Consider the following 25,707-nt stretch of genomic DNA (forward strand, 5'->3'; position numbering starts at 1 on the left):
CTAATTTTTCCTACTATGTTGACTTTTTTCTCTAAAGCCATGCAGAGAATTTCTATTGGGCATTAACAATATATTGTAACATTTGGGGACAAAAATGCAGCCTAGGAGCCCTGCACCAGAGGCCAAGATGGAGAAGACCTCCACAGCCACCATGACCTTCCCCTTGGCACAGTGGTAGACTGGCAGGAAGGTGAGCCACACACTGCAGAACACCAACATGCTGAAGGTCAGGAATTTAGCTTCGTTGAAGGTGTCAGGCAGGTTCCTGGCCAGAAAAGCTACAGTGAAGCTGGCCAGGGCCAGGGAGCCCAGGTATCCCAGGACACAATAGAATGCAGTGAGGGAGCCCTTGTTGCACAGGATGATGATGTGGCCATGTTCAGAGTGTGCATCTGTGTCCACAAAGGGAGGAGAGGTTCCCAGCCAAAGTCCACAGAGGGTCACCTGGATGAGAGTACAGATGGGGATGATGAGGTTAGGAGCCCCTGAAACCAACAACCCCCTCATTGTTCTCCCTGGAGAAATGGACTTGAAGGCCAGGACCACAATCACTGTTTTGGCCAACACTGTGGAAACAGCCACAGTGAAGACAAGTCCAAATGTGATCTGCTGCAGGATGCAGGTGACTGTTTTGGGACGGCCAATGAAGAGTAAGGAACAGAGGAAACAGAAAATGAGGGAGATGAGCAAGATGTAGCTGAGAGTCCGGTTATTGGCCTTGACAATGGCAGTATCTTGGTGTTTCACAAATATCCCCAAAACAGCAGCAGTTAGCATAGAGAAGCAAATACCCATGCAGGCCAGAGCCATGCCCAAAGGATCTCCAAAAGCCAGGAAACTTTCATCTCTCTGGAGGCACTGATTTCTCTTTGCGTTGGCATACTGACGATGTGCACATTTCACACAATGCTCCATCTCTGATAAAGAGTGTAAGCTATCATTAGTTCTTATTTTGAACTTCTTTTACTTCAAAGAAATTAGGAAATTATTCCCTTAGATGTAATGATAACATGTAATTAGTAAATATTAATGCACATTTATATCTTTTCTAAAGCATAACCTCCTCACATTTCCATCTACTTGTTTATTCAGACATTTTCATTCAACTCATTTTTCTTTCAGTCATTATCAAATGTATTGATAATGAGCACTTTGGATCATTCTCATGTCCTAACAACAATTTCCTACACTGCTTAACATTTATTAACTGTTCGTGCAATCCACAATAAATACTATGGGTGACACTTAAGTACATGTCTTTGTAAAACCTTAGTTTTATCCCAATTGCACATTCTGGAATTCATCTCATCCTATTTTTCTCTCCAACTCATCTGTGAAGCAATAGGAAGAGAGAAAACCTTCTTGGGCCCTTCATAGTCATGCTCACTTCTTAAAGTCAGTCTACCTATCTGAGGGGCTGGGAAGCTGGCTCAGTGGAAGAGCGCTTGCCTTGCATGCCTGAGGCCCTGAATTCGATTCTTCAGCACCACATAAGCAAAAAGAAAAAAGCCGGAAGTGGCGCTGTGGCTCAAGTGGTAGAGGGCTAGCCTTGAGCTGAAGAGCTGAGGGACAGCGCCCAGGCCCAGAGTTCAGGCCCCAAGACCGGACCGAAAAAAAAAAAATCCACCTTTCCGAGTACTTTTTCTGTGCCATGAACAGTGCTGGGCAGAGAGAAATAAATATGTGCAAGATCTATGTTTCCTATGTGAATAAAAATGTGAGCACTGACCAATAAGACATGTTTACTTTCATCTTAGGGTTTATACTTGTCTTAACTCTGAGTGATAAGTGGGATTTCTGGAGCTAAGTTTGCCTTCTGCAATAGACTAGAAAATATTACTGAAATACGCAATTCAAGCTCATGAACTTTCACATTTCACCTAACAGTTCCACCACTTTTCAAATTGTTATTATTATTATTATTATTATTATTATTATTATTATTTGGCCAGTTGTGTGGTCTGAACTCTGGGCCTGGGCACTGTCCCTCAGCTCTTCAGCTCAAGGCTAATGCTCTATCACTTGAGTCACAGCACCACCTCTGGCTTTTGTTGTGCTCATGTGGTGCTGAGGAATCAAACCCAGGGCCTCATGCATGCAAATCAAGCACTCTACCACCAAGCCACCTTCCCAGCCCCTCAAAATTAAATTATTAACAGAGAAAAGGAAAAAGGGGTCTGCAATCACAATGTACAAATTTTGCATTGACTTGTTTAGTTGAGGAAAACTGAGGAGAGTCTCAGACTTACCTGTCATATTAGCAATCTCATTCTGTGGGCAAGGGGTACAATTAAAGCAACAGGCAGCCTTTCCTTCCTGAGGAGATTTCCTAAATCCAGGACCACAAGGCTTACTGCAGACAGAGTGAGGAGTCTGAGGAAAATCAGGTATCTGTTCATAACTCTTCAAACTTTCATAGCTAAAACTCCAAAAACCCATTGTTGGAAAGAATTGGTTATTCAGCATAATGATGCTATGTAGCTAAGTGCAGTCAATAAATTGAATTGTGTTATAGACTCCATATCCCATGATTTCTAAAGACTTTTATGCTAGCCTGTTGAGCTATAGAACAGTATGGGATCTTTGAAAGGGTGAACCCTGTGGTGAGGAAATGAGTTCTCATTTATAACCCTACAGAATTTTCTTAAACTCATGTCATTATATGTTGTCTCCTACTTATCTGCGACAAGGGGAAAAGCCTGGTGGATGACCTCCCTTTTATAGGCCCATCATATTTTCCTCTTAGGTTTCCAGTGGTCATGAAGAATGAATCTTCATAATGGCATATTCAGTCATTCCTTTCACCAAGGATGCCTAACAGGCAGGTCAACTAACCATTGAATGAAACCTCTACATAATGGAACCCAATAAAGCTTCTGAGCCCATAAATGTATGTGTCAGGTCCTTTATCCCAGTGTAGGAAATAGGATACTATAACCTGACAATATTCTGAATCAAAAATTAGGAACACATGTAAAATTTTTAGTTCCCATCCTGGGCTTGAACCCAATGTCTAGGCACTGGCCTTGAGAATTTTTTGCTGAAAGTTATTATTGCATTATTCAGTCACAGCTCAAATTCCAGATTTTTGTTGGTTAATTGGAGATAACAGTCTCACAAACCTTCTTGTTTGAGCTGACTTTTAAATCATGATATTCAGATCTCAACTATCTGAGTAGGTAGGTTTATGGGAGAAAGTTTTTGACACTCAGTCAAGTGTAAATGTAAAGGGTGACTTTTGTTTATTTGTGTGTTGATAAAATTATTAAGACTAGACCCAACTCACCTCTGTATTTCCAGTGCCCCACTCTACCATATCTTCAGATAAAGACAGTTGATTACCGCGTAGAGCATTGGGAGAAAACTTTCCTACTCTCACCTCAAGTTCAAGACCTTCTGGAAAATTCCAAATGTTCAGAATGTCATAGTCTGGCCCTAATTTACTTTTCTCATCCAAAATCACTTGATGTCCAACAGAATTGTGAAACTGGATGTTCTTCAGAAAATGGAGCAACTGAAGAGAGACATCATATTATGTTGAAGTACATCCCAAAGGTAAGACAGAAAATCGTAGTTAAGAAATGCTACTCATTACCTAAAGGCAATTCTGAATTCAAGAATAGCACTGAGAATGATTGAAGTATCTGTCTAAACAATCTAAGGAGGAATAAAAGTAATTTTCTGAATCCTGGTCACTCCGAAAAGGAGTACAAGCCTTTGTTCAAGAGAAACCTATACTATATAGCCACAAATGAGACAATTCTCAGTTGCACAGATAGAGTTTATCAGAAACTCTATTTTTATTAATGTCTATAATTTCAGAATGTTCCATTTTTATTACCAAAGTTGAGGGAAACTAGATCCCATATGAAAAATATGAAAAATTCTGTTCATCATGTCATCCTTTGGTATTCCTGAAGAAATGTATAGGGAAAATCCTAATTTAGTTTTCAAAAGATTAGCTATGGGCACGTTGTGGTTATTTATAAGTAAATGAATTTATAAGCTGATTACTGGTTACTCTCCCCTGTAATCCCAGTTACTCAGGAGGCTGAGATATGAGTATGACCATTTAAACCAGACTGGTCTTAAAAGCTTGAGACTTGCAAAAATAGTTGAAACATTCAACTTCAGAGAATAGCATACCTTCTAGGAAGTGCCTCTCCTCATAGTATGTGCCATCCACATAGATGAAATTACCTGTGCAGGGGAAGGCAGTGTCCCTTTTCTATTTCCCATTATTTGAACTTCTGTCTGATGAAGAAGCATCTCATGGAGAGCCTTGGCCACAGCATACACAGCATTGTATATATTGTAACTGTGTCCAGACATAGTCATGTCAAAAACACGCCCAGGCAACCAATCCAAAGAGGCCTCATGAGGACAGTTGTCCCATGTCACACAGTCAGACTGAGGATTTGAGCAATTAAAAAACAGAAACCATATCCTAGCAAGGAAAATGTCTTCTGGGTATTTGGAAGGATTAACTGCCTTGACAAAATCTGTGAATCCAGAAACATCTTTTTGATGGTGTAAAAAAATGAGAGGTACATGCAATGAGCCTACCATGAAATACTTCCTTTTCATGGTGAAATCCCACTGTGAGTTCATGATGAAAACCTTGCCTTTTATTAAAAGTTGCTCAATGCATACGATTAAAGCTCTTAGTAAACCATTATCACCATGTATGATGTGGACATTTGCTGAACATTTATTTATATCATTATAAACTGCCATGGCTTGGAGTATATGTGATATTGATTGGCTTGAGATCACTAGCTCATAGGCTACACAAACTCTGTTCTTGGCCATCTCTTCTTTCAATTCAGGAAGAGACCACAAACCATTCTCATCCTCTAAGTTCAATAGTCCCACCCAGTTCCAGTTGAAGTGAAGCAGTAAGGAGACCATGGCAATGGCTATCGATGTGTCCTTTGGAGCCATCTGATAGAGAGCAGGAAACTTGTGATGGTCACTCAAGGCATGAGAAAAAGCCCCAAAGGTAAGCTAAAGGGAAAGGAAATTGTTGATTTATGAATTAGAGCATTGCCATCCATCAAAATTTGAGTCTTGATGTATGTGAAGAAGCAGTTGAAGTAGGTGGAAGGTAGATTCCATTGTAGTTTTTTTTTTTATTGTAAAGATACTATACAGAGGGTTACAGTTACATGAGTGAGGTAATGAGTACACTTCCTCTTGAACATTGTTACCCCCTCCATTGTTTTCCCCCTACCATACCCTCCCTCCCTCCCTTCCCCGAGGTTCTTTTTTTTTTTTTTGATTGTGATTAAGTGATTACATAATTTCAAAGTTACAAGTTCATTCTAACTTTCCTGGAGCAAATTGTCTATCACAGTCTGTAATATATAACAGTGTTCACATGTTATATACCATATTTGTGATCAGCAGCATGGGGATATTTAGTAGTGGTTCAACCAGATGAACGGGAGTTCTTTGTTTCTTAAGTCCTGTTAATTTTGTCGTATCACCTAACATTTTGGATTTAGCATCCACTTATCAGGGAGACCATGTACCGTTTGTCTCTTTGTTCTTGGCTTACCTCGCTCAACATGATTCCTTCTAGCTCCATCCATTTCCCTGCAAGTGCCATTATTTTGTCATTTCCAATGGCTGCATAATATTCCATTGTGTATAGATACCACAATTTTTGGATCCATTCATCTGTGGTGGGGCATCCAGGTTGTTTCCATATCCTAGCTATTGCGAACAGTGCTGCAATAAACATGGAGGTGCATGTGTCCTTGTATATTGGTTCCTGTTGTTCAGGGTAGATGCCTAGAAGTGGTATGACTGGGTCGTAAGGGAGGTCAATCTTTAGCTTTCTAAGGACCCTCCAGACTGCTTTCCAAAGTGGTCGTATAAGTGTACATTCCCACCGGCAGTGTAATAAGGTTCCTCTTTCTCCACATCTCCTCCAGCATTTGTCGTTGGCTGATTTGTGGATGTGGGACATTCTGACTGGGGTAAGGTGGTATCTCAGGGTTTTCTTTATTTGCATTTCCTTCACCACCAGGGATGATGAACATTTCCTCATGTGTTTCTTTACCATTTTTATTTCTTCATTTGAGAAGCCCCTCTTTAGTTCCCTTGCCCATTTAGTAATTGGTTTGTTAGGTTTGGGAGGGATTAGTTTCTTGAGTTCCCTGTATATACAGGATGTTAACCCCTTGTCTGATATATTGCTGGTAAATATTTTTTCTCAATTAGTTGGTTGTCTTTCTAGCTTAGTTGCGATAGATTTAGCTGTGCAGAAGCTTTTTTTTTTTAAGGTAGTCCCATTTGTCGAGTCTCTCTCCAACTTGTTGTGACCCTGGGACTCTGTTCAGGAAGTTCCTTCCTGTGCCTATTAGTTCAAGTGTCTCTCCTACTCTGTCCTGCAGTAGTTTCAGAGATGCAGGTTTAATGTTAAGGTCTTTAATCCATTTTGAGTTGATGTTGGTGCATGGTGATAGGCTGGGGTCCACTTTTAGTTTTCTGCATGTGGCTGCCCAGTTTTCCCAGCACCAGCGGTTGAAGAGGCTGTGTTTCTTCCATTGTATGTCTTTGGCTCCTTTGTCGAATATCAGCTGGCTGTAGGCCTGTGGATTTATTTCTGGATCTTCTATTCTGTTTCATTGGTCTTTGGGTCTGTTTTTGTGCCAGTACCATGCTGTCTTTGTTATTATAGCTCTGTAGTAGAGTTTGAAGTTTGGCATGGATAGCCCTCCCATATTGTCTTTATCCCCTAGAATTGTTTTGGCTATTCTAGGTCTTTTGTTGTTCCATATAAATTTTTGGACTGTTTTCTGTATTTCAGTGATATACGTCATTGGGATTTTAATAGGAATTGCATTGAATTTGTATATTAGTTTTGGAAGTATTACCATCTTTACTGTATTAAGTCGGCCTATCCAGGAGCATGGGAGGTCTTTCCATTTCCTAGTGTCTTCTGTAATTTCTTTCTTTAACTTTTTATAGTTCTCATTAAATAGTTCTTTTACATCTTTGGTTAGGTTAATTCCTAAATATTTTATTTTTTGGGAGGTTATTGTGAATGGGGTTGCTCCCTTTATTTCCCTCTCTTCCTGTACGTTTTCAGTGTATAGGAAGGCAACTGATTTTTGTGGGTTTATTTTGTATCCTGCTATTTTGCCGCAGTGACTTATGATTTCTAAAAGTTTGGGGATGGAGTTTTTGGGATCGTGGAGGTATAGTATCATGTCGTCTGCAAAAAGGGATAGTTTAACTTCTTCTTTCCCTATGCGGATCCCTTTAATGTCTTTTTCTTGCCTTATTGGCCTGGCTAAGGGTTCTAGGACTATGTTGAAGAGGAGTGGAGACAGTGGGCATCCTTGCCTTGTTCCTGATTTTAGGAGGATTGGTTGTAGCTTTTCCTCATTAAGTATAATATTGGCTATTGTTCTGTCATAAATGGCTTTTATTGTTTTTAGAAATGTTCCTTCTATTCCTATTTTCTCCAGAGCTCTTAGCATGAATGAATGTTGAATTTTATCAAAGGCCTTTTCTGCATCTGTGGCGATAATCATGTGATTCTTGACCTTGGCTCTGTTGATATGCTGGATTACATTTATTGACTTACGTATGTTAAACCTTCCCTGTGTCTCTGTGATGAAGCCTACCTGATCATAGTGTATTATTTTTTTTATGTGTTTCTGGATTCCGTTAGCTAGAATCTTGTTAAGGATCTTTGCATCTGTGTTCATCAAGGAAATTGCCTGTAATTCTCCTTTTTGGTTGGGTCTTTGCCTGGTTTGGGGATGAGTGTGATATTGGCTTCGTAGAATGAGTTTGGGATAGCTCCCTCCTTCTCTGTTTCTCTGAAGAGCTTGAGGAGTATGGGTATTAGTTCTTCTTTAAAGGTCTTATAGAATTCTGCTGTGAATCCATCTGGTCCTGGGCTTTTTTTTTTGTTGGAAGACTTTTGATAGCTTCCTGTATCTCATTATAGGATATTGGCTTATTTAATTGGTTAACTTTTTTGCTCAGTTTGGGTAACTTGTATTTCTCTAAAAATGCATCCATTTCTGCCAGATTTTCTTCCTTTAGAGAGTATAGCTTTTGAAAGTAGTCTGTTAGAATTTTTTGGATATCTTGGGTACGTGTTGTCATGTTTCCGGTGGCATCCCTAATCCTATTAATATGGGTTTCCTCTCTTCTTTTTTTAATTAATCTTGCCAACGGGCCTAAATTTTGTTTATTTTTTCAAAGAACCAGCTTTTTGTTTGGTTTATTTTGGTTATGGTTTTCTGATTTTCTAATTGGTTAATCTCTGCTCTTAATTTGGTTATCTGGCTTCATCTTGTAGCTTTAGGTCCCATTTTTTTCTTGTTTTTCTAGCTGTTTTTGTTGCAACATGAGATTATTTACTTGGTCTGTCTCCATTCTCTTGATGTGGGCACTGAGGGCAATAAATTTGCCCCTCAGGACTGCTTTTGCTGTGTCCCACAAGTTTCTTTGTGAGGTGTTTTCATTTTCATTGAGTTGTAGGAAATGCTTTATTTCTTCTCTGATCTCTTCTGTTACCCAGGCCTTGTTAAGGAGTGTGCTGTTCAATTTCCATGTATTAGAGAAATTTCTGTGGTATGCTTTGTTATTGAGAGCTAGCTTGATTCCACTGTGGTCAGATAGGATACAGGGGATTATGTCGATCCCTTTGTATTTGCTTAAGTTCCTTGCATGAACTATGATATGGTCTATTTTGGAGAAAGTTCCATGAGCTGCTGAGAAGAATGTGTACTGTGTTGTTTTAGGGTGATATACTCGGTAGATGTCAGTTAATTCCACTTGAAGTATGGCCTCACTTAATTCGGTAGCTTCTTTGCCAATCCTCTGGTTGGTAGACCTGTCCTTTGGTGAGAGTGGCGTGTTAAAGTCTCCTAGTATTATCGTATTGGGATCTATTTTATTCTGAAAGTTTGAGAGCATTTGTTTGACATATCTGGGTGCACTAATATTTGGGGCATATAAGTTGATGATGGTTATATCCTCCTCTTGGATTGTTCCCTGTATTAATATGTAGTGTCCGTCCTTGTCTTTCTGTACTGATTTTAATGAAAAGTTTATTTTGTCAGATATCAGGATAGCTACACCTGCTTTCTTACTGGGGGCATTTGATTGGTAGATCCTTTTCCACCCCTTCACTCTGAGTTTGTTTGTATTGAGAGGCGGGTCTCCTGAAGGCAACAGATGGATGGGTCTTGTTTTCTGATCCAGTCCTCAGTTCGTTTTCTTTTAATTGGCGAATTAAGTCCATTTATATTAAGAGAAAGTATAGAGAGATGCATTGTTGTCCCTGCCATTCCGTTTTCCTAAGTTTTTCTTCTTTCCTTTTCTCCTGTGCTTGCTCAGTTAGACTTTGAGTAATGCCTGTTTGGGGCAGGTCCCAGTTCCTGGTTGCTTTCTTCAGGTTGTGTCCCCCCTCTTAGAATTCTTTGTAATGCTGGCTTAATGTTTATGTATTCATTTAGTTTTTCTTTGCTATTAAAAGTTTTCAGTTCTCCATCGAATGTGAATGCTAGCTTTGCCGGGTATATCAGTCTGGGTTGGCAGTTATTGGCTCTCAGGGCTCGTATGGTGCTTTCCCAGGCTTTTCTTGCATTCATTGTTTGTGTGGAGAGATCTGCAGTGATTCTAATTTTTTTCCCGTTGTAGTATAGCTCCTTCTTCATTTTTGCTGCATGCAGGATTGTTTCCTTATTATTCAGATCCATCATTTTTACTATAATGTGTCTAGAAGTGTTTCTCCTGGGATCTTGCTTGTTGGGTGTTCGATAAGCTTTTGTGATGTAGTTAAGATGGTCGTTTTTGAGGTGGGGAAAATTTTCATTGACTATCTTGTTAAATAGGTGTTGCATTCCCTTGCTCTGGAATTCCTCACCTTCGTCCACTCCAATTATGCGGAGGTTAAATTTTTTAGCATTATCTGCTTGCTCTTGAATTTCCCTTTGGTTTAATTTGAGTGATTTTTCCATATCTGTCACTTTTTGGTCCAGTTGGTGTATTCTGTCTTCTGTATCTGACACTCTACCTTCCATTTCATTCACTCTGTTGACCGTGGCTTCTATTGTGGTTTGCATGGAGGAAATGGATCCCTTTATGGATTCAATGTTGGTTCTCAGAGTACTGATCTCACCTCTCAATGAGGTGAGATCAGTATGCATTACCTCTAATTTGGCGTTTATCTCACTTCTTACTGAGGTTTGTCCAGCTTCTATTTTTGCATCCAACTTTTGTTTGATATCCTGTATCTCTTTTGATAGTTCATCCTTGTGCTCTTTCAATTTCTGATCCATTTCTCGCTTTATTTCTTGAGTCATTGCCTCCAGCAACCCTTGGATGTAGCTTTTGTCTTCCATTCCTGCTTTGCTCCCACTGGGGCTCTCCCCTGCATGGCTGCCAGTTTTTGAAGTGAGCTTGCTGTCCTGGGTGGTGGTAAACCTTGTGATTTTTCTCTGTGATTTTCGCATGGGGGTTCAGGAGACTGCTCTTCAATTTTGTTTTGGCGTGTCTGTCTTTGCTTGGTTGCTGATTCTGTACTGGTAGAGAGAGTCTGTGCCTGATCTGGGTTCTGTTGGGAGCCTATTTCTAGCTGCTATTCTGACTTACTTAGGATTCTCAGCTCTCTGCTGTAGATTGCTGGCAATTCCCGCCTTTGGAAGGGTTGAGCAGCCTAGACTGCTTATGTTTGCTCCTACGGGTGCTCTTGGGAAGATCAGATGCTCTGGATGTACTCTCCCAAATACTGGAGTCTGCTATGGGCTCCTGATGTGTTTTTGTTTGTTTGTTTTGGGCTGGTTGTGGGCTTGAACTCTAGGTTTGGGTGCTGTCCCTCAGCTCTTCAGCTCAAGGCTGGCACCCTACCATTTGAGCCACAGCACCACTTCTGACCCTTTTTGCTTTTGTGATGCTGAGGAATCAGATCCAGGGCCTCATACATCCAAGACTATCACTCTATTGCTGAGCCGCCTTATCAGCCTGAGCTCTTGCTTACTATCAGGTGCTGGCAGCCTGTGTTGCCCAATTCCCAGCCTAGGGTATATGGGTGGAGTTTTGGTGGTGTTTGGGCTTCTCTTGTCCTGAGCCTCCAGGTCTTTTGTTGTCACAGGCGTGCTTCCCGGGGAGTGTTGTTTCCTGGTTTTCTCCCCTCTGTTGAGGCGTATGCTCAGCTTTTTACTTCAGTTGGGAGGAGTTGGTTGTGTTGTTCAGGCGCCGGATCCCCGGGCCTGGTTCTGGCCCCAGCCTGGAGCGCGCTCGTTAGGCCTGTGCTGATGTGTATACCACCTAGGTTATGCAGCCTGGAGGACACAGTTCAAATTTCTTCTACTGTTGGTAGTCTTGACCCAGGGGCGCTGTTCCTGGCTTGGGCATTTAAGCTCCCTTCCAGGGGCACTCTTGCTCTGGCCTGGCCAGCAGAGTGTGCTCCACCGGCTAGTGGAGCTCTCGAACAGTTCCCAGTTTTAGTGGGTCCTGTGGTCCGGGTGTTGGGGTAGGGAGTCTAGGTCAGGGTCTGGGGATTCCCTCCAGCTCTGGTCTCCCTTGAGGGATACACTGTCCCCTGTGGGGTACTCACCCTGGAGCTAGTTGTTTCTGTGTGGTGTAGGTGGTCAGTTGCTGTTGCAATCCGAGTTCAGTTGGGGTGGTTGCGGGCTGGGTTGGGCAGCCCCCACCGGGTCGTTGCAATCGCGATTGGGCGGGTGGTCTGCCGACAGGTCAGTTTGTCATGCTGCTGGTGCCGAGCGGCTTTGGCGGGATGGAGCCTCTCTGCTCCGGTGGAGAGTGAGGGGTGGGGGTGGGATCCTCGTGTAGACTCCCGGCTGGTAGGTTTCTCTGTTCCTGGCGATCCGCTGTTCTGCAATCCGGTACCTGGTGATCTGCAAGCAGCCCCCTGTGTCTCTGGGGCTCCGGCAGCCCCCGCCGGGCCGGCTGGCCGGCGGCTTGGCGTACTGCCGCGCGGCCAGTAAAGGTTGGGGGAGGGGTCTTCGCTCTTCTCTGTTCTGAAATTCTTCTTTTCCTCTCTTTCTTTTTTTGTTATTTTCCAACTCTGGTTTTTCTCTGAGTGTTCATCTTTTTGTTGTTGTCGGTCTCTTGGGAAGATTAAGCGTTGGAACTCGAACTCTCTTTTTGGTTGGAGAGAGCTGTGGCGTTTCCCTACTGCCCCGTCGCCATCTTGGTCCCATTTTAGTTTTTGAAAAAATGTTTTAATTGTTTTTGAGGAGTTGTATAACATATAAATTGTACAATGTCTCTTGATCTTTGTCACTATTTCCATAAACTCCTCCCATCTATATCAACCCCACCCACTCCCTAATTCCATTTTCACATATGTACAGTGAGTGTTCTGTGTATTCCATCCCATCGATTCCCTATTCCTCTCATGTTTTCCCTCAACACTTACCCTTCTCAGTTATGCTTCAGGTTTATGGTGTTTATTTTTGTACTGTCAGTAGATAAGAAAGTATAGCATCGAGTTCTACCTGTATATACACCATGCTTTAATCAGCTTGATTATACACACACACACATAAAGTATATGTGTGTTACATGTTCATATTTTAGATCTAGCTCTCCCATATAAGAGAACACATTTCCCCATCTCAATCTGAACCTGACTTACTTAATTCAACATAATATCTTGTGTATGTGTTTTTGTGTGTGTGTTTGTGTGTGTGTATGATTGTGCACATACATGCCAGTAGAGGGGCACAAACTCATGTCCTCATGCACTTTGTTGGATTTTTCTCTCAAGACTGGTCTACCACTTGAGCCAACTTGTTGGTCTAACAGCTTGTTGCTGGTCAATTCTAGATACAAGTTTCCTGGATTGCTAGAATTGCTGGTGTGGACCATTAGTACTCTGCTTAATATATTCACACTGCCAATTCATTTTCCATTAACTCATTCTTTCAAAGGAGATTATTGATAGGCTTGCAACAATAAATTATCTATTTGTCTTCTCTAACTTTTCCATATCCTTTTTCAAAATGTGGATATATATCTATATATATCTTTAAGTACTTATTCTTTGATACCACAAAATTTCATAGGTTTATAAATCCAGTCTCTCCTATCATTCTCTTCTAACACCTGAAATGACATCAAACTAGACGTTTTTTATAACTTTTGACACCACCATTCTTACCTGTGGAAATCTGTAGAGTCCCAGCAATGTTTCAATTTTGTCAGATGTGAATCCTAATGGTCCTGTAAGTACTGCTATAGACCTGCTGTCTTTCATACAGGAGTAGTTTGGAATCTTGTACTTCCCAAAAAGCCAAATGAAGGGATTCTTAAGCATTGTCCAATCTCTGAATTGAACATCATAGACGTCAAATCCCAGGGTCCAGTTACTTAAAAAATCAGAGTTTTTGTTGATCTCCTCAATAGCAAAAGCCAAAGCCAACACGAACTGATAGTTCTTGAACACAAACCTGCATAATTGGCATAGACATATAGGAGGATTATTATAAACTTATGACTTTAGTATAGTAAATACTTGCTTCTTTGCCAATGAATTGTTTAAATTATTACCCCAATTGGAATGGAATATGTATGTAATATGTTATGGTTGTATAGAGAATTAGACGAAGACATGAAGGGCATTTGTCATGAATACGATTCAGAAACTCAGTTAAGTAGAGAGAGAGAGCTTGCTTCCCCACCACCACCAAACATTCACTACAGCCAATAGATTTTTATGAGACAGGAAATATTCTGTTGCCTTTATCTTAGGGCAACTAGCTACACCTGTGTGAAAAATAAATCTTGTGGTTTTTTTCACCCACTTTAACTTTTAATAAGTTTTTTATTGTGAGAATACTGTACGGAGGACAAGTTACAGTTACATGAGCATGGCAATGAGTACATTCCTTTTCGAGAATTGTTGTCTCCTCCTTTGTTTACCCCTTACCATCCCTTTCATACCATCTCCACAAATCCCCTCCACTCCCAGCCTATATTGAAAAGTTCGTTTTTTGGAAAGCATTTTCTACATCTTATTGTTGCAGTGGGTCAACCTGCATCCCTGTTTAAACAATTTGTTTTTCTCTTCCTTTCCACAAATTATATGATCATCAAATACAGTGAAAACAGGGGTTATACAGTGGGAGAGGGACATACAAAGCAACAAAAAACCACCTGGTACCTTATAAATACATTAGAAGCAACAGCAAGTAGTGAAAAACTTCTTGTGTCCTTACCTTGTGGTTAATTAAAGTTAACATCATCTTATATGACCTTTTCTGTTTGTCTCAGAGGATATGTACTAGTTATTGCAAATAAGGGAAAGCATTGGACCTATATTTCTTTGGGCCTAGCTTACTTTAATTAATATAATTTTTTCCAAGTCTTTCCATTTTCTAACAAATGGGGCAATGTCATTCTTTCAGATGGAGACATAGAATTCCATTGTGTATATATACCATTTTTTCTTGATCCATTCATCTACGGAGGGGCATCTGGGTTGATTCTATATCTTCACTATGGTAAACAATGCTCCAATAAACATAGTTGTGCTGATAGCTTTATTATGGTCTTGTTTGTGATCATTTGGGTAAATGCCAAAAAGTGGGATTGCTGGGGCATAGGGGTGCTCTATGTGGAGTCTTTTGAGGAATCTCCATACTTCTTTCCAAAGTGGTTGAACAAGTTTACATTTCCACCAACAATGTGGTAAGTTTCCCTTCTGTCATGATGCTCTCCAGCATCTGTTGTTATTATTTCTGGTTATAGCCATTCTATCTAGGTTGAGGTGGTATGTCAATGCTGGAGGGGATGTGAACAGAAGGGAACCCTAGTGCATTGTTGGTGGAAGTGTAAGCTTCTTCAACAACTTTGAAATTAGTATGGAGGTTCCTCAAAAGACTCCACATAAGTTCCCCTATGACCCAGCAATCCCACTTTTGGGCATTTATCCAAATGATCACAAACAAGACCATACTAAAGCTACCAGCACAACTATGTTTATTGAAGCATTATTTACCATTGCTAAGATATGGAAATAACCCAGATGCCCCTCAGTAGATGAATGGATCAAGAAAATGTGGTATATATACACAATGGAATTCTATGCCTCCATCAGAAAGAATGACATTGCCCCATTTGTTAGGAAATGGAGAGAGTTGGAAAAATTATACTAAATGAAGTAAGCCAGGCCCAAAGAAACATAGGTCCCATGGTTTCCATAATTTGCAATAAGTAGTATATGTCTAAGACAAGCAGAAACGTTCAGATAAGTTGATGTTAGACGAAATGAACCCAAAGATGAGGACTCAAATGTTTTCTCTTTCTTGGGATTGTTTCCAACATATTTATAAGATGATATCTTGGTTGCTCTGTATGTTCCTTCCCCACGGTTAACCCCTGTTTTCACTGTATTTGACGTTGATATAATTTGTGGAGGGGAAGGGAAAAAACAGATTGTTTAAATAGGGATACAGCTGGACCCATTGCAACAATGAGATGTACAAGACCTTATGTCGAAAAATGAACTTTGTTTTGACTTTCATTTATTTTATGGCTAGAGAGGTTGAGCATATCTTCCTGTGTCTATTGGCCATTCTTATTTCCTCTTCCGAGAAGTTTCTCTGAAATCTTTAGCCCAGTTGTTTATTGGGTGGTTGTTTCTTTGGGGATTTGTTGTTGGGGTATTTATTTTTTTAATTTCCAAGTATATTTTAGATATGACACCTCTGTCCATTTTATGACTAGTGAAGATCTTCTCCCAATCCCTGGGCTTTCTATTGATCTTGCTAGGTATGTCCTTTGGCATGCAGGAGCTCTGCAGCTTCATGCAAACCCATTTGTCTAACCTTTCTTTGATTTGTTGTCTTTCTTGGACTCTATTAAGAAAATTTTGGCCTGTCCCAAGGAGACCTAGGGTTTCTCCTATTCCATTCTGTAATATTTTCAGGGAATCTGCTTTGACTCCAAGGTCTTTGATCTATTTGGCCTTAATTGTGGTGTACAGTGATATATGAGGATCTAGTTTTTAGTTTTCTACAAGTGATTAATTAATTTTGCCAGCACCATTTACTGAAGAGGCTGTCTTTCTTCCATTCTATTTTTTTATCTCCTTCATAGAAGATTAGATGGATATGTGTCTTTGGGTTCATTTCTGTCACCCAGGTATTATGTATTTATATGGCAGGTCGGGCTAATCAATCAATGTTCAATTTAAGTGCTACTTTCAGAAGCAAAGTGTTATTTGTGAACTATCCTGTAGCAAGCTGTGCTCATATACCCAGAATACTGAACAGTTCTTACTGCAATAACCAGCAGAACCAGAGCTCTAATACCTGGTGAGGGATTTTTATTTTTATTTGTGTAACAAAACAAAAGGGATGCATCCAATTCCAAGGAACTCATTACGGAGAGAAGAACCCACAATATGAGAGTTGAAGAGAGAATTGTAAACAAGCTTTACATTCAAATCCCAGTTCCGAGGCCCCCATGGTAAAAATGCAGTGATCATTACTCTCTTCCCAATATAGTTAGAGTGAAAAACTGAAAAGAGGCCAAGAGAGCAAAATAAATAGGCTCAAAGTATTTTTCCTTTTTTCTGTGTGTCCTTTGTGTGTGTTTGTGTGTGTATTTGTGTGTTCATTTGTTCAAGTGCCTCCATTCACTTGTATGTATCCTAAAGATATTAGTGAAATTAACTGGCATTGTTTAAGAGGAAACAATGAAGACACATTTGAAATATTAATGAAAGGATTACCTTAGTCAACATATACTGTAGTGACATATGAAATGATCACAAAGAAAGCCTATAATTTTTTGTGAAGTATTCTAAACAGGAAAGTATAGTGAGGTTGAGGAAAATTATAATTAAACACACATATATTTATGAATAAAAAAGCAAGAATGTATGGAAAAGGTTTGATAAAAGTTGACAACAGTATTTTGAAAAAAAAAAAAACAAAACAAATGTAGAGAAGAATTCAATGTAGAGAAGAATTCAATGACCTAAACATGAAAGAATAATCAGACTTTTGACTATGACATCTATAGCAAGCTGTCTTATGATGAAGCACTCACACTTGAAATGTATATTCAGGGAAGATTCTCAAAAGTATAATAGAAATGGGACCCATATCATATAGGTGTGCCCCCATTTTCCTAAGAGTTTACTCTTCAGCAGATTCCATATAAGTCAGGAGAACATGGCAGGAGATCATTATAGTACAGCGGATTAAAAAATAATTATCCAACAAAATTATTTTATCTAGCAAAGATACCCTTAGAAATGAAGGAAGAATAAAAATATTCCCAAAGAAGCACAGGTAAGCGATTGTATCTCCACTAGACCTTTCCTACAAGCAATACTAACGTAAGTTTTTCAGTCCAAAATAAAAATAAAAATATACAAGGCTATATATACTGTATTCTGTGAATTCAATAAAAGTGAGTGCAACAGCAACACCAATCACAGAAAATATTTGCTCATGGAAACTGAAGAATTCATTGCATAGTCTTCAGTAGGTTTTTCAGGTAAAAGAAATAAAATTTAATTTTTTTTTGGATTCAATGGAAAAGAATACATAAAATATCAAATGTGGCACACAACAAGGCAGTTCTCAGGACAATTCATGTCTGTACATGCTTATATCAACAACAGAAAATCTCAAGTCAATACCCTAATGATTGCACTTCAAAGACAATTTTAGGAAGAAGGGGGCATCATCACAAGTCAACTCACTATGTGTTTCTGCTTAAACAGACACTTAGGGTACCAGCACATATGTCACCTTAAGAGCTGCACTCCAATCAAACTTTACACAGAGACTCATTATATATATATATATATATATATGTGTATATATATATATATACATACATATATGTGTGTATATATATATATGTATACATATATATATGTGTATATATATATATATATATATATATATATATATATATACACACACATTTTTTTTTGGCTCCGGTCCTGGGGCCTGAACTCTGGGCCTGAGTGCTGTCCCTCAGCTCTTCAGCTCATGGCTAGCACTCTACCACTTGAGCCAAAGCACCACTTCCATCTTTTTTTCCCCTGGTTATGTGGTGCTGAGGAATCAAACCCAGGGCCTCTAGCATGCAAGGCAAGCGCTCTACCACTGAGCCACCTTCCTAGCCTGAGACTCATTCTTTTTTATTTTTTTTTCAAATTTTTTATTGTGATTTAGTGGTTACATAATTCCACAAATTTCACAGTATTGTGGGATTGTGATACTCAGTTAAAGTCACAAACACATTCTAACTTTCCTCGTGCAAATTGTCTATCACGGTCTATAACATTTATTAGTTCTATGATCTTTGCGATACAGTTATTTCTTCCACATTGGGTGACATGTACATTTCTTTGTTTTGTATAGCATCAGCTGTTCCTTCTTTCCCACTTGTTCTCTCTTTCCCATTGCTGCCATGGAGTTGCTTAGTTCATTTTGGTCAATGTCCAGTGCAGCTGATGGGTCCCTCTGTTACTGAGACTCATTCTACTAAAGAAGAAATCTCCTGGCAGAAACACAAAAGCAGAAAACATCAAGACAGCATGCAGACTCCTGCTGAGCAGCTGCAGCCTAGGCCCCTTGCCTCCCCAGGCAGCCCTGGGAGACTCAGAAGGACATGCCTGAAATGCCACATCTTAAACAGAAGACCAGTGTAATGCTGAAGAAATCACACCACACTGCAGTAACCCTAGGAACACAAAGAGGAAACACAGGTCAGATCTGAAATCAGCTTTGAGGACCCCTACTGAGAGGCTGCTGCAGCTGCCACAACACAGTGGAGGAGAGAGAAATCACAGGACCAGGGTGTGTGTGTGGGGGGGGGGGGAATGAAGAGGGGATTGAGATTGCCACATTCAGACACAGAGGCCCCTCACCAAGAGTCCCTTTGCCAGCTCAGAACAGGCTCCAGAATCAGTGAATCCTCATCTGGAACCCTCCCTGGAGGACCAGCTACTTGTGGTTATCCAAAATGCCCTGACTGAATCTCCTGCCTAAGGAGGAGGGAGCATATTTGAAGAGGGCAAGAAACCAAACTCTTTCCCCATACTGTTTGTCACTCACTACTAGAGGAGTCCCCTGAGACTTAGCTCTGCCTCTCTGCCAGGAAACTACAACTCCAAAATCTCTCCCAAACTCCTGCCAGGGGATAGCAATGCTACATGTAGCCAGGGAATCAACTGGGAAAACAACTCCATGATCTGCACCTGTGCCAACAAAATACAACTCCCAAACTGATGAGAACTCCCACCAGCAGACAGCAACGCACATAGGGAACACATGCCTCCATGAAGGCACCTGGGAACACCAGAACTCACCTCTACACAGGAAAGAAGGCTAAAAACTATTACCTCCCTTATTACATTTCCCACACAGCATCACTGCTGGTAGCAGCTGCATATAGCTCCAGTATCAAGAAGGGTCAAGTTACAATTTGGAATAAGGCTCTTCCTCTAAAGGCGTCCCAACTTAGGCAATTCCCATAGAAACTGCAATGCAGAATAGCCCTGATCTCTGGCACACTGAATAGAGATCCTTACTTATTTTTAAGAACAGGAAAAACTCACAACCCCTAAAGCTGGAAATAGCACAGCAGTAATTACCAGACACCCCTCAGTCCTAACCCTCAATATTTATGGACTTAACTCTCCAATTAAAGACATAGACTGACTACTTGGATCCAAAAGCAAGATCTGTCCATCTGTTGCCTACACTAGACAAAACTTGCTAACAGAGCATTCTCCAATTGAAAGTTTGGAATAAAGAGGATAGAGTACCAATCCTAATATCCTAATATGCTAAAATAGACTTCAAATTAAAATCAGTAAAGAAAGAGAAACAAGATCATTACATACTAATAAAGAGAACTATACAATTATACTATATTTTGATATATATATAAATTTTATAGTATATACTATATATTGCAATTATACTGTATATACTATATACTGATTATACTACAGGAACTAAACAAATAACAAACTATACAAAAGATATGACAATTCTAAATATCTTCAAAGGCTGGGGCACTCAACTTCATCAAACACATACTACTTGATTTAAAAATACACATAGTCAAAACACATTGATAACTGGACACTTCAACTTATTACTCTTATCTCTGGGTATATTAACTAGGCAAAACTCACCAAAGCAACCTTAGAACTATAAACTAAATCAACCAAGTAGATTGAACACACATCTACAGACTCTTAACCAACAGCATTAGAATATATATTTTTCTCCCCAGCCCATGGCAATCCTTCAAAATAGGCCACATATTAGGTAACAAAGCAAACCTATGCAAATTAAAAAAAAAATTGTCCTTACTCCCTTTAATACTATCAGAACACACTGGATGAAAATTAGAGCTAAATCCCAAAAGCTGTCAGAGAAAAATCTAAAAAGTAATTCTACCCTTCTTTACAGACAATATGATCATGTATTTAAAGAATCTTACATATTCCTCACCTAAGCTATTTGAGTTGATTTAAACCTTTGGCAAAGTAATGTGGTATAAAATCAACCCACAATAATTAGTTGTCTTCCTGTGTGCCAACAACACTGAAATCAGAAAAGTAACATCATTTGTAATTGCCTCAGAAAAAAGAATATGCCTTGGCATTAACAAAAGTTGGGAATCATCTATATTCCAAAGCCATAGTAAGAAAAATAGCTTATTAGTGTCACAAGACTAGGCCTGAGGACAAATACAATGGAACAAAAGATGCAGAAACAATCCCACAAATATAGAACCCCTTAATATTTGATAAGGGAGCCCGAAACACAGTTTGGAAGAAAGATATCCTGTTACACAAATGGTGCTGGAAAATTGGGTTAGCTACATGCAGAAAACTGAAGCTAGATATCCATATATCACCTAGTACCAGAATCAAGTGTAAGTGGACTAAAAACCATGTAGTATGCAAATATTACAGGAAGAGGTAAGGGAAATCCTAAACCTTCTTGGAATGGGGCAAGAGTTTCTAAAAGATACAGAATCAAACAAATTAAAGAATAACTGGATAAATGGGACTATATTAAACTGAAGAATTTCTGCATAGCATGGGACATAGTTAACAAGGTAAATAACACACAGAATGAGAGAAAATCTTCATTCAGTACACGTGAGACAAATGCCTCATATCTAAAATATAGACAGGGCTCAAAAAATTAACCCTCCAAAAAAACCTCCCCAAACTCAACTACTCAATCAATAAATAGGCTGACTTAAAGAGAGACTTCTCTGAGGAAGAAAAAGAATGGCCAATAGACACACAAACGAACAAGTGTTCAACATCTCTGGCCACAAGACAAGTGCAAATCAAAATAACATTGAGATTCTACCTCACTCCAATTAGCGCCGACTTTATCAGGAAAACTAACAATACCAAAAGTTGGCAGGGATGAGTCCTAAAAGGAATACTATGAAACTGTTGGTGGGATTGTAAACTTGTTCAACTATTCTGGAAAGTGGTATGGAGGTTTCTTAAAAGACTAAACACAGAGCTTCCTTTAGTCCCAGCAATGCCACTCCTGGGCATATATCCAATGGACCACAAACCAGACCACACTAAAGCCCCAAGCTTTAAACAGCCATGTTTATTGCAGCCTTGTTTACCATAGCCAAGATATGAAATCAAACTAGATGAACCTTAGTGGACAAATAGAAGAAAATTTGGTATAGATGCAAAATGGAATTCTATTCATCTGTCAGAAAAAAATAATAATTTACCATTCGTAAGGCAATGGAAAGACTTTGAAAAAAATTATATTAAGCAATGTAAGCCAGAGCCAAAGAAATAGAGGTTGCATGTTTTCCCTGGTTTTCTGTAAGTGGAATATATCTAGAAATCTACAAGTAAACACACTGACAAATATGTAAATATATAAATATGTAAATAAATATATGTGCACACACACTTATATAGGACCCTAGACATTAACATACGTAGGCCAAAAGAGGACAGGCATAGGAATAGGGGCTGCTGGCTCAATAGCTATATAATATATGGCCATATAAAATCATATGCTATGAAATGAACTCTAAGAAAAGGAAACAGACTTTTTTGTTTCCCATCAAAGCTCTTTTTTGGTTTCTTCTCCTTTTGTTTATGTTTTGGAGGGTCAGGGGGGCACATAAAAGTTGGAACAAGGAGGAACAAGTGTTAACCACTAGACACTATGTGGAAGATGAACTGGCCATCTTGTGTGTATGTACAGGAGGGAAAGACTGGGAGAAAGAGATGGAAGGGGAGACATGGTTCAAAAAGAATTGTGTTCAATATTGATTACCTAACACATGTCACTGTGAGCCTTCTGTGTATCAACTCTATAGTAACAATGCAAAGCAAAACCAAATATATAAATTAAAATGAACAAACTGACCCATTAGAAACAATGAGATTGAACTGGCAATAGCAGATCTCACTTCCAACAAAAGCCCAGGACTTGATGCCTTCACAACCAAATTCTATAATACCGATAAAGGAGAATTATCAATTATAAAACCCTTCAATGAAAATGAAAGTGAGGGAACACTATTCATTCTATGAAGCAGGCATTACAGTTATCCACAAACCAGATAAGTATACATTGAGGAAAGGGAACTTCAGGTCTATCTCCTTGATGAACATTGATGAGACAGTTCTCAACAAAATACTGGTACATGAACTCCAAACTAATGAAAGAACTCATATAGCATGGTCAAAATGGATTTGTCCCAGGGATGCAAATTTGGTTTAAACTATATAAGTCAGTTAGCATACTACAACACATCAACAGAAACAAAGATAAGCACCACATGATCATCCTGATCAATGCAGAAAAATCCAACACCTCTTTGTGATAAAAACCCTGAAGAGGCTAGGAATCCTTGTAATGTTGCTCAATATTATAAATGCTGTATATGACAAACCTACAGCCAGCATTATGCTCAATGGTGAACAAGTAAAGCCATTTCCCTAAAATCAGGAACAAGACAAGGACATCCATTCTCTCCATTCCTCTTCAACATAGCATTGGAATTCCCAGCAAGAGTAGTAAGCAAGAGAAAGACATTTAGGGGAACCAAATAGGGAAGCAAGAAGTAAAACAGATATTATACTTTACTAAAAGGACTGCAAAAATCTCCTCTCTCAAGCTACTAGAGTTGATATAGAACTTTGGCAAAATAGCCAGGTATGAAATTAACCCTCCATATCAATTGCTTTCTTTATGCTGTTGAATAAAACCAGTCAGATATTAAATGTATTGAAAGTGTGTTTATTGAGCACATGTGCCCATCACACTGTAGTGAGGCCAGAAATCAACAAAGAAAGCAGTAAAAACATGCACAGAATATGGAAATGCTATGAATTATTTGTCAACCATAAATGAATAAATTATTGTCATTAAAAATATTCAATTTAATTAACTGATTACTAGTTGCTTAAATGAGGTGTTTTTCAAGGAAAATTTTTTTAAAATAGTATTTCATTATAAAGATGTTGTACCTGAGTAAGCTAAGTACATTTCTTGTCAAACATTGTTACCAACCCCTTTGTTTTTCTCCCACTATCCCTTCCCTCTCCTACTCCTCCTTGCCTCCCTTAAAATTGTAAAGTTCATTTCCTACTTAGTGTCTTGTGTGTATCATTGTTGCATGGTTCATCCTTTGTCCTTGTTTCAGCATTTTGTTATTCCCCTTGCCCAAATCAGATAAATGTACACACAAAAACATAGGGTACTGGAATCAAAGACAGTGATTGCCAGGGGTAAACCAAAGAAAAAATAAAAATTAAATTAAATAAGAAGAAAGAACTAGATGCAGTATATAGGCCACAACAAGGTCAACAATCAAAAAAAGAAGACCTGTTGTTCCAGGTCTAGGTGTTTATTTCAATTAGTATCATTTAGTTATGTATGTACATATGTACATATGTACATAGCTATTGAGCTGTTATGGTTCTCTGCCAGGAGTATCTAAGGGACAAACTAATTATTTCCAATGAGGGAAACTATAGAACCTCTGTTTCTTTGGGACTGGCTTACTAAACCTAATATGATTGGCTTACTTAACCTAATATATTGGCACAGACTTGGACATCAGAGCTCAGGGTTCTGATGGATGGATGCCAGTCATCCTAAAAATAAAGATGTCTTGTCTTCAGGTCTGTGTTTGGTTGCCTAGGCACTGTTCTTATCAAGGGAATCACCCTCTCTTCTGCTTTCCCTGGGACTAGGGGGTTAGGTCCCCGGTGACACTCCTAGCCTTGAGTCTTCACTTTCTCCGGGTGGGGATCATGCTTTGAAGCCAGCTTGGGCAGGGATGTTGGTGAGATTCTTATCTCCCTTTAACCATCCCAAATTGCCATAGGTGGATCTGTGGCTCAAATGCTAGAGTCTAACCTTAAGCAATAGTGTTCAGCAATAGTGCCCAGGCCTTGAGTTCCAAGGACCAGCACAAAGGAAGAAAGATAAACATACCAATGACATATAAGATAAGGCCATATTTCTTTCAGAGCTCAGAAGAGAGTAATTACTATCCTGGTATCACTGCTCTCAATTGTGGGCAGCTAACTCAGAATTTACTTGTCAAACCAGCCCTTTTAAACAAGTGCAAATGATAGATAAAATGACATTATCTCTTGCAATAGAAATCAAATAGTTTGTTAGAATCTGTTGATGTTCTGCAAGTCATTTTTCTTTCTTTTTTTTTTTTTTTTGGTATAGCCTTTTATTAGTGAGGCTCTCTGTTCAAGACCAAAAAGAAGATACATATATGACAACAAGTAAAATAGAACTTTGGCAGATGAAATTTTTCTGTATAATCTTTATAATGCTAACCTGCCTGGTAAGGCATGTGTCGTGTAGCATATCTGACATAAAGTAATGACACAAGGCTTAGGGAAACAGTAACTACTTCTCGCCAGTGAGAGAGTGAGAGAGAAAGAGAGAGAGAGGCAGTGTGTGTGTGTGTGTGTGTGTGTGTTTGTGTGTGTGTGTGTGTGTGTGTGTGTGTTAGACAGTCCTAGGACATGAAATCAGTGCCTGGACACTATCCTTGAACTTTTTTCCTCCAGGCTAACACTCTGTCACTTGAGCCACAGCTTCACTTCCAGGTTTTTCTAGGTTAATTGGAGATAAAAAGTCTCCCAGATGTTCCTGCATGGGCTGGCTTCAATATCAGCACCAAGAGTAAAATTAACAAGTATGAGCCACCAGCTGATGATAAGAAATTTTATCCATGTTTTCAAAATATAGGGGTTCCTAAAGAAAAGTTCTCATACTACTGACCTAAGCATGAAGGAAATGTGGTTGCAGACTTTTAGTACAGATCTCATTCCAGTGACTCAGGGTGATTGTAGTAACATCACTTCATCTTCTGCAATGACAGATGAAATGGAGGAGATACAGGCATGCTGGAGAAAAGTGCAGAATTTACCAGCTTGGAAAGAAGAAGCTGTATGGAAGGAAATAAAATTCTGTCCTACTAGCAAAATTGCTTAACAGTAGATGTAAGATAAAATAATGAAATTGAGCTGCTCCTGGTACAATAGAGATGGATTTCAGCATAGAAAAGACAGAGAACATTGATGTGTGCACCCAGATTTTCCTTAGTCTTTGCCCATCCTCAGAATGAAACAGCAAATAGGAATAGAATGATGAATTACTTACGGTGTGTGCTCTTCTTGATTGGAAACAT

At 39.3% G+C, this 25,707-nt stretch overlaps 1 protein-coding gene across 1 annotated transcript; it reads right to left on the bottom strand.

The window, feature by feature from the left end:
* Positions 1–25,707, bottom strand: LOC122119851 (vomeronasal type-2 receptor 116-like). Its single transcript, XM_042693924.1, has 8 exons — positions 25,680–25,707; positions 19,069–19,225; positions 13,160–13,448; positions 4,798–5,007; positions 4,201–4,410; positions 3,287–3,514; positions 2,250–2,373; positions 1–917 (listed from the first exon to the last, which is right to left on the bottom strand). Exons 1-8 carry the CDS (start codon positions 25,705–25,707, stop codon positions 1–3), a joined length of 2,163 nt encoding a protein of 720 aa, XP_042549858.1.

The sequence above is a fragment of the Dipodomys spectabilis genome, unplaced genomic scaffold (genome assembly GCF_019054845.1).
Source record: "Dipodomys spectabilis isolate Male_0828 unplaced genomic scaffold, ASM1905484v1 ptg000173l, whole genome shotgun sequence".
Taxonomy (NCBI): domain Eukaryota; kingdom Metazoa; phylum Chordata; class Mammalia; order Rodentia; family Heteromyidae; genus Dipodomys; species Dipodomys spectabilis.